General features: G+C 48.7%; 2 protein-coding genes across 2 annotated transcripts; both read left to right on the top strand.

The window, feature by feature from the left end:
* The first annotated feature begins 4,515 nt into the window (after positions 1-4,515).
* On the top strand, positions 4,516-7,320 carry LOC100846627 (basic transcription factor 3). Its single transcript, XM_003574030.4, has 6 exons — positions 4,516-4,668; positions 5,621-5,688; positions 6,166-6,314; positions 6,400-6,456; positions 6,721-6,759; positions 6,931-7,320. Exons 2-6 carry the CDS (start codon positions 5,621-5,623, stop codon positions 7,134-7,136), a joined length of 519 nt encoding a protein of 172 aa, XP_003574078.1. The 5' UTR covers positions 4,516-4,668; the 3' UTR covers positions 7,137-7,320.
* Positions 7,321-9,707: 2,387 nt separating this feature from the next.
* On the top strand, positions 9,708-14,383 carry LOC100833593. The gene is made up of 5 exons (XM_003571847.4): positions 9,708-11,005; positions 12,719-12,774; positions 12,929-13,472; positions 13,577-13,773; positions 13,891-14,383. Exons 1-5 carry the CDS (start codon positions 9,857-9,859, stop codon positions 14,045-14,047), a joined length of 2,103 nt encoding a protein of 700 aa, XP_003571895.1. The 5' UTR covers positions 9,708-9,856; the 3' UTR covers positions 14,048-14,383.
* The last annotated feature ends 203 nt before the right edge of the window (positions 14,384-14,586 follow it).

Here is a 14,586-nt window from a genome sequence, read left to right as displayed (position 1 = left end):
GTTACACCTCCAGGTGGCCCGAGCCTGGGTAAGTTCACGTGTCGACACTTCGTGTCTCTCGTCACGCCGACGATCGCCGGAGCAATCGCCTCGCCCTCCACCGAACCAAAAAGGGGCTACTCGGCATCCCCGGTGCCGGAGACTCGTGCTCCGACAGACGGCGAGAGTAGAACTATTGAATTCAAATAATCTTTGATGTAATTTTTATTATTGAAGATCTCCTGAATTATTAAAGCCAATTCATAATTTCTAGAAAAATGGGTAGACAAGATTCAAGATTCACGCGCAGGGCAATATGTTCGTCATTCCATTTCAATTTGTAGCGGCGGTTTTTTTACTCTTTTCTTCCCGGATGCGAAACAAAGGGCAATCAACGCCGCAATTTCTCAATGAGAAAAGTCCATTTTAAACCTTGAACTCGTACGGATCGTCTGAATCAAACCCTGATCTCTTAATCCCTGATTTTCGGACCCTGATCAATCTAATCTCGGTTAATTAACCCCCTAATCCCGGTTTAAGCCGTTTGGACGCGCCTGGATTTTGACGTGGCATGGGATTCGCCGAGTCAGCTCTGCATGTGGGTCCCCCGCGGCCCATTAGTAATTTCAGCCCATCTAAACACCTGAACCCTTCGTTGCTGTCGCCTCTTTCTCACTCCCGCGACCCTTCGTGCTCCACCGAAACCTCACAGCGGCAATGGCGACCGGCGGATGATCGCCGTCGATTCGAGACGATCGAGGCACAGGCGAACATAAAAGTAAGTGCCTTACCTGATCCTCGTTGATTCGCGTCGGATTATCAGCGTTTTTTTGTTTGGTTTTTAGGGTTTTCTCGCCATAAAATTGGTTTTTTTTTCGAACAACTAGGGCTAATGTGTGGGCGATTTGTAGAATTTTTGTGCACCTGGTCGGCTGTACATACGATTCTAAACATGAAATTCCTCTGCATTGTAGGCTCGTGTGTCACAATGGATCCTGCGAAAATGTTAACAGTGAGGTTTCACTTTGGGGGGGAGTTCATCGGTAGCGGACATGGAAAGCGACTGCATTATGTGGGTGGGGATGAAGGAATTTCTGTCATTGAGAGAGACAAGATGTCATTTCCAGAGCTGAAAGGGCATCTAGGTGATCATTTTACAGTTAAAGAAAACCTGAAAATCCACTGGCATCTTCCTGGGAAGGAGTTGAAAGATGGTTTGCTTTTTTTACATGATGATAGTGGATGCTTAAGGATGTCTCAGAACATAACAGATGGAGGAGTTGCTGATGTCTATGTGGAGTGCAATACTGATGAGCCAGATTCTAGCACAAATGGTGGCAGCAACTACGAGCAGGACAATGTAGAAAGCAGTGATTTCCATAGCAGTGAAGAAATTGAAGATTTTCCAGAGCAAAATTCTGTCATTACAGCAGATTCAGATGGAGGTGGTGTTATGGAGGTTATTGATCTGACAGAAAGCAATGATCAAGTATTAGTGCCAAATGATGATGGGGTGATTACACAGGTTTTTAGAAGCCCCTCAAAGAAGGTACCATCTGTGGCAGAGACAGAGAGAAGAAGAAGAGGACATACATTGACCACTTCAAGTTCTCAACTTAGCAATGCACTGATCACTGGATATTCTCAAGTTCTGGATTCAGAAGCACTGCCAGAAGTGCAATTTGTTGCTGCTGGTCCATCAGTAGTACAAGGAGAAGTAGAAGAAGAAGTAGATGAAATGGCAGCAGAGGGAGACACTGACAGCAGCAGTTCTGACAGTGAGTACCAACCACTTTCAGATGACAGTGATGAATTTTCAGAAACAATAGAGCTAAGAAGGCATGCAAAGATGTACAAGAAGAAGATTAGAGCATCTCAGAGATTTGTTGCTACCAGGTCCAGTGGAGCAGTGCCTATTGATCTGGTGGCCAATGTAGAGGAGGTGGTCATGGATGCTGAATTTGATTCAGATGATGAAGCTTACTCCTATGATGATGACACTGATGCAGAAGATGGCCAATATGTCAGAAGAAAAAGCAAATATCCTAGATATAGCAGCAAGTCAGATGTGCCACACTTTAGTTTGTCAATGGTGTTTAGTAGCAAACAACAGGTGAGGAAAGCATTGCAGAAATATGGGCTGGTGACTAAGAGGAGTATATTGTTCTTGAAATCAGAGGACGATGCAAAATGATGGTTAGAATCCAAGAGCAAAGGGAGAAATGTGAGAAGTGGCATGGAATAATCTGCCCCAACATTTTCAAGAAACTGAAAGTCAGTATCAAAATGACTGCATTCTGTGATGTCCTGTGGAATGGCAAAGATGGATTTGAGGTCAAACACACTAGTGGTAGAGGCAGAAGGTACACTGTTCATTTGGAGAATAGAACATGCTCTTGTGGATATTTTCAATTGGCAGGTTTGCCTTGTTGTCATGCCATTGCAGCTATATACAAATGTGGCAGACAAGTAGATGACTTCATTGACAAATCTTTTTACATTGAAGAGTTCAAGAAGACATATGAGCATTGTATGGAACCTGTAGAAGGAGAAGACAAGTGGCCCATTTCTCAAAACCCAAGGCCAAAGGCACCATCTTATGTTAGGATGCCTGGCAGGCCTAAGAAGAATAACAGGAAGAGGGAAGACCATGAGAAACCCAAAGGAAGAAAAATGACCAGGGTTGGCATACAAATGAGGTGTACAGTTTGCCATAAAACTGGACACAATAAGGTTTCATGCTTAAAGAATAAGGAAAAGGGAAGGAACACCAATGCTTTCATTGCCAAAGCTGGTCAAAAGATTAAGGCAACAGAGGTATTTTCAATTTTCTTCTTCTATTTGTCACCAATTCTGTATATATTGCAGATTAGATGATTATTAAACTATTGATTGTTTTATGTCTTTTCAGCAAGCACAAACAGCTCTAGCCACTAGTGGCAGCCAATCATCACATGCTAGAGGGAAGAAGGAAGTTGCTAGTACAAGTGGCAGGAAGAGAAAGAATCAAGAAAATTCAAATGTGGTGAAGGAGAAGAAGGCAAAAAAGAAGTGATCTGTGTGAACCTGAGACTTGATGTGTGCTGGAATGGTTGTTTGCTGATACCTGGTTTTATGTGTCCTGATTTAGTGTGTGCTGGTTGTCATGCAAGGACAAACATGCTGCTTTTGGTTTTATGTGTGCTGCTTGTTATGCAAGGAGATAAATGAGTTCAATGCCATTCTGTCATGTCTTTCTAGGATATATATATATATATATATATATATATATCTATGTGTGTGTGTGTGTGTGTGTGTGTGTGTGTGTGCGCGCTCTGTCAAAATTCAGATAAAAGCAAACAAAATTATGCAACCGAGAACCATATAAACATCAGTGCATTATACATATAGAGATCTCTTATATATAAACTTATAGCAATGCATTTCATTACAACTTGAATCTGCATCAGTGCATCGGAAATGCAAGTAGATAACCTGACACAAATATGGCCATTGCATACATCAGTGCATCACATGACCTATTTTTCTCTAATTTTTAATAAGGCATCAATTGCACAATCCTTTTCATACACAAGCTTCTGCAATGCATCTATTTCTGCATCCTTCAGCGCTAGACTCTCAGTATTCGGTCCATTTTCTCTGCATTCTTCTTGAAGACGGCATCACAGAGATCAACAAGCAATTTGTGGAGAAATGGTGTGCTTGCTTCATCATGCCAATCATAATACGCACATCCATCCGGCCATCTGTTCCCTGTAAAAAAGAACAGAGCATAAAGACAGAGATAAGAACAGAGATAAGAACACAAAATAAGAACAGAGAATAATAACTCTTGTGAACAATGGACGGAGGAAAGATCAGAACTTACCAGTGCATCCACGCAGGCGTACCTCCTCCCAGGGTTCTGCGGGCTCCATGATATCCATCGCAGAGCTTTACTCCCGCAGTAGCAGAACCTGGCGGTCTCGTATGCCATCGGATTCTCGCGATACGGCACCGGCGACCTTCTCCCTCAATCCCGGCTACTCTTTTCCACCGGCTACCACCCTGCGGCGAGGCAGCAACGGACGAGGTCGACATCGCCTTCTCCTGTAGGCGGTTGCCTCCTGCCGCGAACCCTAGTTTTAATCCCCATTTTCCTTCAGGATGAACGGGTATGAAGGAAAGGGGCCGCGTAGGACCCACATGCAGAGCTGATTCAGCGAATCCCATGCCACGTCATAATCCAGGCGCGTCCAAACGGCTTAAATCGGGATTAGAGGGTTAATTAACCGGGATTAGATAGATCAGGTTTCGAAAATCAGGAATTAAAAGGTCAGGGTTTGATTCAGCGAATCCGTACGAGTTTAAGGTTTAAAATGAACTTTTCTCTTCCTCAATCGGCTAGGCTGTCGATCGGAACGACCGTGACGCAGCACAGGCGCACCCGCACTGGCTCACGCACCGGAAGTCCGAACGCCGAGCCCAAACCCCTTCAATCACCCCGCCGCCGCACCCGCCCGTCGCGGATCCGACGGCCAGGATTTCCCTGGGGTTAAAACCCTAAAACTAAAAAGGGCTCGCAGCGAGCACCCACCCAGGCAGCCTCCCGTCCCGAGTCCTATCCGTTCCCCCTCTCCAAGGGTCTCCCCTTCCTAATCCCCTCCTCCCCACGCGCCGCCGCGGGCGCCGCCGCCGACCCCAGCCAAGGTGAGCTGCTCCCGTCTGCCACTAGCGGCTTCACCTTCCTCGCGTCAGGTAGCTGTGTTTTGCGCGGTTTTGTTTGGTCTAGGAGCGACTGGATCTGTGCTTTTGCTAGCTTGGCTTAGGTAGGTGCGCGCCGCCCTCGTGAGATTTGGGTCGTGCGATGCGACCCGAACCGATGGGCTGTTTTCGTTGATGGATTTATGATCGAATCTAGAAGTGGCGCTTCCGCGGTATCTGTTTAGCAACTTCGTTACTTTTAGTGATGTCATTCTTTTTTCTGTTAGATATTTAACGTGTCATATTAAGGCGCGTGCTGGATGGGCTTAGTCTGGTACTGATTTTCTGATGGTGAGGTGTTAGAGGACTGGAGCTGTATTACAATTGTGTTCTTATCAGAAATGGGTCAATAGGTTTGATTATTAGACTTTTCTACCGTAACAAGTATCAGCTAAATCGAGAGTTTTGCTTGTTGGAGCTGGCTATTATTTGCTTCAGCAGAGTAGTGATATTACCATATTAACAATATATGTGCCTGGTTCTGCCGTGTCAGCTGGAGTTTGTATTGGTATTTAGTGAGGAAGCATTCGTTACTTGTTTGAACCTGATGTGGTTAGCCTGTTTACTTGTTTGCGCTATTCATGCTAGTTATTAATTTCCATATTTTCTGTTACTTGCTCTATGTAATGTTAGGATGGCCTGTCTGTTGCATAACTTAGGGCCTGTTTGGTTGGGGTTAAAACTGCCTTTTGACTTTCGGCTTATAAGCCACGAAAGCATCTAAATAGGTGCTTTTCACTTTGGTTTTTGCTTATACCATCATCCGACAATATCAAGTCAAATGCCAAAAGCCAAAGCCGATTTGTGGCTTATAAGCCAAAAGTCAGAAAGCAGTTTTAAGCCCAACCAAACAAGGCCTTAAAGAACTTGTAGTGATTTTTATTTGTCTCCCATGCAGATGAATGTTGAAAAGCTCAAGAAGATGGCAGGTGCCGTACGCACTGGGGGAAAGGGTAGCATGCGCAGGTGCTTGTTCTTTTCTTCTACATGTTCGAGATGATATGTTCACGGTTATGTGTTGATGATCCTTAATGTTTTTGCTGTATGTTTACATCACTCTTAAGCTCTCTGCATTTTGACATATATTTCGTAACAGTGCTATGCACAGTATTCCTTCTTCCTTTGTTCTTGCCATACTGTCCATGCTAAACATTTATGCGATACTGTGTGATTGTAAGTTCCTTCTATAAATTCATATACCCTGCCTTTTTCATTCACTATGTTCTAGTCAGAAAACTTGAGGCGGTATAACCTGACAATTAAAGCATTACACAAGTGATGTTAGATACTCTCACTTGTGGACTCCTTAGGGAGCAAGTTAGCATCTAAGCGTACTCCTAATGTCATATCATATGTGCTACTGATGATATTTAGACCAGCATGATGCTTGCAAACTTTAAACCTCGTTGGTATATTGTTATATCGAGCTTTGCATTGGTGCAGGAAGAAGAAGGCTGTCCACAAGACTACGACCACAGATGACAAAAGGCTCCAGAGCACCCTGAAAAGAGTAGGAGTGAACACTATCCCTGGTATTGAAGAGGTCAACATCTTTAAGGATGATGTGGTTATTCAGTTTCTGAATCCTAAAGGTGAGTTTCTTTGACAATAAAGTGTAAACAATCACTGTTCGGGATTACTTTTCCGCTTCTTACATTCTGTTTGGTTTCCTTCCAGTGCAAGCTTCAATTGGTGCTAATACATGGGTGGTCAGTGGAACTCCACAGACAAAAAGTATGTTTTTTCCTTCAATATGCCATTTATCTTTTGGCTTTGATCATTATATTGGCTCTCTGATCTCTCAAAAAATTGTGCTTTGTACTTGAATTCGATAATGATGCGTGTTTTAATATCGGCTGACATATCTGCAGCATTTTTGTGGTTCACATATCTTTATCCATAGGAATAATGGAATGTTCTCCAAATTAGTTACTCCGTATCTTTTTCTTCACATGTGAGCAACAGTATTCTTATGCTAACTTTTTTTAATTTGGACAGAACTGCAAGATCTGCTGCCGTCAATTATCAATCAACTTGGTATGTCTATTTAGTGTTCATAAACAGATCAGATTCAAAGTTAAGAGTAGGAAAGTAATATGTCACCTGTTGTCTTTTACCCTTGGCACCTCTAGCATTATACTATTTACTACAAATTGAATCTTCTCAAATAAATAACATTTGCTTGCTAAAACTGATCCTCCTGTCCAGGTCCTGACAACTTGGACAACCTGCGGAGGCTTGCAGAGCAATTCCAAAAGCAGGTCCCTGGTGGTGTTTCTGGCATTGAGGCTGGTGCCAGTGCAGGTGCTGCTCAGGCTGATGATGATGATGATGTTCCTGAGCTTGTCCCTGGAGAGACATTTGAAGAGGCCGCAGAAGAGAAGAAGGCAGAAGAGAAGAAGATAGAGTCGTGATTTTTGCTGCATGTTTACTGTTGTGAAGGGTTATAAGTTAAGTGGTGCCATTAGAGACGTCCCCTTTTAAGAACTCTGACCTACCTTATTCAAGCCAGTGGTCCGGTTTTGTCATGTCCGCGAATGTCATCCGATATGTTGGTGGAATTTTGCATCAATTACATGCCTCTTTTGGTTGCCCTCATTTTCTCGTGTTTTTATGTTAAATGCCCACGCTTTGTACTTGTGATATGACTGCCATCATTTTGTGTGGGTCTCTTTTAAATCTTGCTAGCCAGGAAAGGAAGATGTGTTTATTAAAAACTGAATTGTATAGGAAGGTACCAACGGTACCATAAAGATGAGATAGTAGATCAACATAATGTTGAATATGAGACGTGGCTCGTACTTTATTTATCTCACTTAGAAATGAGATAGCAGATCCACATATCCTTCACTGCTGAGTGCTGAGCATGACATACCGACTCGTGCTGATACTCGTATAGCTTCTGGGTTCGTGCTGCTGTCTTATGAGCATCCATTACTTGTTACGAGTCTTGTGGGTACCCATTACACGTTACGATCGTTTTCGCGGGTGTATCCGAACATTATTGATGTGCTTGGCCATGTCTTTCGAAGTCTCTGCATATGATTTTTGGTTGATAAAGATATGGTCCAAGTACATGGGAATACACCACGGATTTTATTTTCTTTTTAAAAGAGAGAATAAATAGGTGACAATAAAGTGTCTTCAGCTTGACCCACGATCTCGATCACCGTAACTTTGTACTCTTTTGTTCAAGTACAACGAAGATGTGTACACGTACACGTTTCGAAACCATACCAGTGAGCTTGCCAATCAGCACACATGTACAATAGACAACGATTCGTGATAAATCTGCGAATTTACCAGGTTATAACGAAGCGCTTCTTGTCAAAAGGACGGACCATACTAATATTTGTGGACCATATTTTGCTTCATCAGTCCAGCAGCCTTCCTAATGTCATACTCTCGGGACAAGTATCGCCAATATCGCCGTGTGGAAAGAGTTCCGACGCATCATCGTACACAAAACTTCCACTTGGCAACTGAAACCAAATCAAAACGGTCCTCTCATTGGTAAGCAAAAAGAAATCATCACGAAACATGGAAACCCCAAGTAAAATGCGGAGATCACAGAGCTGTTTCCATTTGGTTAATCACATGCGCGTTGAACCAGCAGCCACACATGTGTAATGGTGACGTCGAAACCAGGTGTGAAACTTGAACCGTTCTTGCGCACGCATGCAAAGCAGGTCAGGTCAGGCCTCAGGCGATTGTGCAACTTTTTTCTGTCTTTCCGTTGAAATGGTCCCGAAAACGCTTCTATTTTCCAACAACTCTTAGCTTACAAACCGGGTAAAAGTTTCTTATAAAAATGCTGTGAAAAATGTGAATCCTTGTCATTCCTGAAAATGGGACGGTTCGACGAAGCAGCTGGCTTTTGCTGGGTGATCACCGGTCGGTATCATCAGGTCAGATCTAACAGGGAGCATGCATGCGCGCGAGTACGTAACTGTTAGACTTTTGTACGTGACAAGTGAGTCAGCCGGAAGTCATGAGTTCCGTGGGTGGATAATTCTTGGAACTATTCGTTCGTCTGTGAGACGGATAGGGATTAGATTGGTGGAAGTAAAGAAAATTCCCCATGATGCCACGATGGTTAGCGATATAAAATGCGACTCTTGAAAGGGTCAAGCTGTCAGTAGCGTTTAACCTGGATCTGGATGGGAACCCAATGGCACGAGCACCTGGACACGGTCGTTGCAGCCGTGTATCTACTGACGTGTCAGAGAAGACTTTTTTAATCACTTCTCGCGCTATGCGTCCAGGGCTTCGATGAGGCCGATAGAGGAGGAGGATCGGATGCCGGCGATTTCTTCAATGTTTCGACGATGGAAATCCGTCGCTTTCGCCGGATATACCACGGCGCACATGTGTCCTACGCCTTTGGCGGTACGCTGTTCGCCGCGGCTGGCCTTCGGGTAACCGCCGGATCAAGCGTCCAACTGTGCCGATCGGGGACGGTCAGGAAACGGACGGTAGTTCGCAGGAACCTGATGTCCTATGTTCTGAGTGGTGAGGCAAGGCAGCGGCGCTGAGCAGTCAGGACCTCAAGTGTGATCCGGTCCAAACTCCAATGGACGCTCGTCTAGTCGTGCCTAAACTAGCTTTCCTTTTTTTCTGTCTTCCACAGACAGCTCACTTGACTCGTGTGCCTGGCGCGAGGTCAACTCGAGTGGATTCCACCGGGCACGACGGCCGGAGAAGCTCGTGCCGATCGTACACGGCAGAACGAAAACCCACCGGAAAACGAAAGAAACCAACCCAAATCGGCAAAACGGACGGTGGCTGGCTCGGTCTCTCTCCATCCATCACCCCGACCTGACTTCTTCTTCTGCATGCTCTCCCCTTGGCACTTTGAACCCTTCCCGCACTTCACGGCTGCCCCACGGGCCCACGTGTCATCCATCGACCGTCCCGTGTCACCCGGTCCGTCGCGATCCGCTGATACGTACATAGCCCGACCGTTCTTAAACCCCCTTCCTCCCTCCTCGCTCCCCTCGCACTCACGACGAGATCCCAAATCCCGATCCCGTTGCGGAGCAGAGGAAAAGGAAAAAAAGATACCGTTGCCTTCTCGTTCCGTTCGGCTCGGCTCGGCTCATCCCCCTTCGTAAAACCCAGACCACCACGAGGCATGGGAGAGGAGACCCTCGTGGCCATGCCGCTCGCGCCCCACCACCACGGCGTCCGCCTCGATGCCGCGCCCCCCCACCTCGCTGCCGCCCCGCCGGAGGATCTGGCGGACGACGGGGTCGTCCAGGCGCGCGCTCTGCCGCAGGAGATCCGAGGCCTGCAGCCCCGGCCAGCGGCGGCGGCGGACGGCGGCGAGGAGGAGGAGGACGTGTACTACGCGCGGAAGATGATGCAAGGAGTGGTGCTCCGGCCGCCGCCGCACCTGCCGCAGCCGGAGGCGCCGCCGGGTCTGACCCGGGCTGTCTCGACGCCCGCGGCGCCCCACCGCGGGTATGCCGATGACGAAGAAGAAGAGCGGACGCCCACGCCCATCCCCATCGAGCGGTCCGCCTCCGCAAACTCCGCCTCGGCGGGCGTCGTGGACGTGGCGTCCATCGGGCGGTTCTTCCGCGATCGGCGCGACGTGCTGTCCTCGGCCATCAACCGCCGCATCTCCTCGCTCAAGGAAACCTCGGCGCCGCCGGCGGACAAGGAAAACAGCTACGGCGTGCAGGAGATCCACCTGCCCAACGTGAAGGTCACCGTCCGCCTCAAGGAGGCCATCGCGGCCGACGCGGACGAGGACGACGGGTACTCCTCCTTCCCGGCGGCGGGCATCAGCCACATCAAGGGCCGGGTCAGCTTCTTCTCCCGGTCCGGCTGCCGCGACTGCGCCGCCGTGCGCGCCTTCTTCCGCCAGTCCGGCCTGCCCTACGTGGAGATCAACCTCGACGTGTTCCCGGAGCGGGAGCCCGATCTCGCGTCCCGGGCCGGCGCCGCGGCGCGCGTGCCCCAGATCTTCCTCAACGAGAAGCTCCTCGGCGGGCTGGTCGTGCTCAACTCGCTGCGCAACAGCGGCCAGTTCGAGCGCCGCGTGCGCGACCTCGCCGGGAGGCGGTGCCCCGACGCGGCGCCGCGGGTGCCCGTGTACGGGTTCGATGTGGAGAGAGAGGAGGAGAGGGAGGACGCCATGGTGGGCATCGTCAGGGTGCTCCGGCACCGGCTGCCTATACAGGACCGGTTCGTCAGGGTGAAGCTCGTCAAGAACTGCTTCTCCGGCGCCGACATGGTCGACGGCATAGTGAACCACTTGGAATGCAGCAGGAAGAAGGTAAGTCGTGCTAGATTATTATTACTGCTTCTACGTTTGACTTTGCGCTTCTTATTAGGATCGTAACATTTATCTGCGCAAGAATGGTTACAGTAGTTTTGGACTAAATTGGCTTGATTCGAAATAGTCAAGGAAAGTTGGGGAAGAATGTCATTTCGGTGTCAACGAGTTACTGCTAGTAGTAGTTTTGTTTATGGGGCATGCACATCGATCGGTGCTCGCATCATGGTCGACGGGTAATAAACTTAGGCAAAACTTGATCTTGCACATCGATCGGCGTTTTTCTTTTTTCAAACCATCTTCACTAAATCTACATCTACAATCAGCTCGAATCCTCGCATTGCATTAACCATGTTATTTGTAGAAAACTTACTAAGGAGTACATTTAAGTCATGCTTAATTAAAAGAGGAGAAATTGAATTTGTACATTGATTTAGGTGAGGAAATGCCAAAGCTGCCATGTTTGCCAGCAATGCCGTCCCTAAACTGCAGCACGGGTGGTACTTACATCCTAAAGACGGTACATAAAGCATATCTCCAGAGGCGGGCTTAGGTTTGGAACCATGGACGGGGAAATAATAGATATTGCAGCGAAAGCGAGGGCCCGGATGCAACCGCTCCTAGGATCACGCGCGCCCGGCGTGTCTGTGGCCGTGGGGGAGCGTTGTGTGCTGCCTTGCCGGATCGGCCCTCGCTATTTTTCCCGCGCCGCAAACGACCTCACCTGCCGTCTCGGTCCCGAGGCCGGCTCGTCGTTGCACAGACGCATATGTTGGCGCTCGCTGCCACGTGTTGGTTTCGTTTTGTTCTCGGCGATGAGCTCACGAGATGGCGGCGGTTGACGAGTTCGTCCGTAGCCGGGTGCGCCGTAAACTAATAATCCGATCGATCGGCGTCGAAAGCTATGTGCACGCAAGACACTTGCAAATGGGCCCTGACACGTTCTCCACTTGACGGTTCTGGCTCGGATAATTGAACTCGTCGTGCTTAAATTCCCCAGAGCGAGATTTTGTGCCGACCACGTTTGCTGACCATCGGACGACGCTACTCAGTGCCTTCTCTTAGTGCAATGTTCGCGAGTAGTTCGTGGGTACTAGTAGTACTTCCCTGATTGGCCTGCGTGCTGGAAGATAAGATCTTGATCGGTCGTGGACTCGTGGTGTGGTGGAGATTTAATGTCGGGTCGCGATTAGTGGAGTGAACGACCGAAAGAAGTCGTGTGATCCACTGGTTCTTGGTGGTTAACGACCGACCCAACTGGAGCAGGATCTAGTGCATGCGTTCCCCTGATTTCCTCGCCCAATTTTTGACTAGTGCCAGCGTATCTGTCGCCGTCGTACGTAGTCTTCGTCGCACCTTGGAGAAACCTTGATGCATATTCGGTACGTAGAATATTTCGTGTTTTGTCTTATGGATTTGGATAGGAACGGCTGGTCCTTCACGCGCAAGCGATCGATTCAACGGTCTAAGCTTGTGCAGTTTAGTTAGCGTTGGAGTATGACATAATTATGTCCTGCTACTTGTTTAAGCACTACTACGAGTAGAATACTTGTTTTCGCGTTGGAGTAAAACATAGGAGTAATTCATTTGCGCAGCATGCCAATGTCCGGACCAGATTATCCATTCATTTTCCCTGCCTCCAGTGTTAAGATGTGCAACTTTATTTTATTACCTGTGTTGTATTAGAAAATTATTTTTATTACCTGTATGTAGGCTGTGGAAATCGGCAAAGAACTTGCGAGAAAGCACTTCATCCACCATGTCTTCAGGTAATTACTGCGTCCGCATCATCAACCATCTACTCCCATTCCACCTTCAGTAGTTCAGTACACAGTTCTGCCTGTAATCGCAAATTCACAATGCGGTGTTTCTTCATGGATGGATTCACCAATAAATTCCTGGATGTGCCTTGTTGGCGTGCAGAGAGAACGACTTCGAGGACGGCGGGCAGAACCTGTACCGGTTCCTGGAGCACGACCCGGCCGTGCCCAAGTACTACAACTTCAGGGGCGCCACCAACGACGGCGAGCCGAAGCCGGCGGCCGGCGTGGGCCAGAGGATGACCAAGATCATGGTGGCCATCCTCGAGGCCTACGGCTCCGACGACCGGCGCCGCCTAGACTACGGCCGCGTGGCCGCCAGCGAGGAGTTCAGGAGGTACGCCAACCTGGCGCAGGACCTCCAGCGCGCCGACGTGTTCGCGCTCCCGGCCGGCGAGCGGCTGTCGTTCTTCCTCAACCTGCACAACGCCATGGCCATCCACGCCGCCGTCGTCGCCAGGGCCGGCGGCGCGCAGACGGCGGCGCCGGGGATCGGGGACCGGCGGTCCTTCTTCGCCGACTTCCTGTACGTCGTCGGCGGGTACCCTTACTCCCTGACGACCATCACCAACGGCGTCCTCCGGGCCAACCGCAGGCAGCCCTACTCCATCGTCAAGCCCTTGGCATCCTCCGACAAGAGGCTCGAGGTACGTCACGTCTCAGCAGCTCCTCAGTGGCCATTCCATATCAGTTGGCGTATGAAATGTGAATACATTACTGAAGAATGCTCGTGCCCGCGCTGGATTTGCAGCTGGCTGAGGGGAAGGTGAACCCGCTGGTGCATTTCGCGCTGTGCACCGCGACGCGGTCGAGCCCGACGGTGCGGTTCTACTCCACGCAGGGCGTGGAGCCGGAGCTTAGGCACGCGGCGCGGGAGTTCCTCCTCGACGGCGGCGCGGAGGTCGACCTCGAGACCCGCACCGTGTACCTCACCAGGATCATCAAATGGTGAGTTCCATCGGTTCAGTCCTCCATCCCTCTGGCTGCTGCTGCTTCACGATGGAGTGGTTCCTCGTGGCAATCACACGGATTTTTAATTTTTTGGGCTTTGTGTCTGTTCTGCAGGTACAGCGCTGATTTCGGGCAGGACAGGGACATACTCAGGTGGATCCTCAACTACCTGGACCCTGCCAAGGCCGGGCTCCTGACGCACCTCCTCAACGACGGCGGGCCGATCAGCATCGCGTACCAGGACTACGACTGGTCCTTCAACGCCTCCTGAGCTGATCAAATTTATATTCGTCCCAACTCTTGAAGAAATCTGCTTTACGCGTGCAGCGTTGGTACGCGCCAGATCGAGTTGCAGCCGCGGGTTTTTCTCTCTGGAGATGGATGTCTGGAGATGGCGAGACATGTTCAGAGAATTAGCGGCCAACAGTGCGTGCGTGGAGCTTGAATGCTTGATTAGTACGTAAACTAGTAACAGAAATACAGAAGTGTGATGGTGTAAATATATAGTATCTATTATATACTAAAAGGAATACGAAGGGTACCGAGTGGAGCCTCCACGTTGATCCACGCCATCCTAATTATTTTCAACCGTTGGATATGAGATTAAGAGTCCATGTTAACATTTTACGTTGGGTTCCAAAAAAAAATGTTACGTTGGCAAACAAAACTGCTAAAACGGAACCATCGTTTCGTACACAGGGATCGAATCCCACGCCTCCCAGGCTCCCACGGACATTAGCTTTTTTTTTTGCTGCACTTACGTTAGATTTTGGCCTTAGTTCTTTATATGGGATTCAATACCAGATCGAT

This window comes from Brachypodium distachyon, chromosome 3 (assembly GCF_000005505.3).
Source record: "Brachypodium distachyon strain Bd21 chromosome 3, Brachypodium_distachyon_v3.0, whole genome shotgun sequence".
NCBI classification, from domain to species: domain Eukaryota; kingdom Viridiplantae; phylum Streptophyta; class Magnoliopsida; order Poales; family Poaceae; genus Brachypodium; species Brachypodium distachyon.
This window is presented reverse-complemented; position numbering and strand designations above follow the sequence as displayed.

Coding starts and splice junctions, on each gene's coding strand:
- LOC100846627 (XM_003574030.4), top strand. CDS start 5,621: ATGAATGTTGAAAAGCTCAAGAAGATGGCAGGTGCCGTACGCACTGGG. Junction 6,315..6,399: donor TCAGTTTCTGAATCCTAAAG/GTGAGTTTCTTT, acceptor GTTTCCTTCCAG/TGCAAGCTTCAATTGGTGCT. Junction 6,457..6,720: donor TGGAACTCCACAGACAAAAA/GTATGTTTTTTC, acceptor TAATTTGGACAG/AACTGCAAGATCTGCTGCCG.
- LOC100833593 (XM_003571847.4), top strand. CDS start 9,857: ATGGGAGAGGAGACCCTCGTGGCCATGCCGCTCGCGCCCCACCACCAC. Junction 13,473..13,576: donor CCTCCGACAAGAGGCTCGAG/GTACGTCACGTC, acceptor CTGGATTTGCAG/CTGGCTGAGGGGAAGGTGAA. Junction 13,774..13,890: donor CTCACCAGGATCATCAAATG/GTGAGTTCCATC, acceptor TCTGTTCTGCAG/GTACAGCGCTGATTTCGGGC.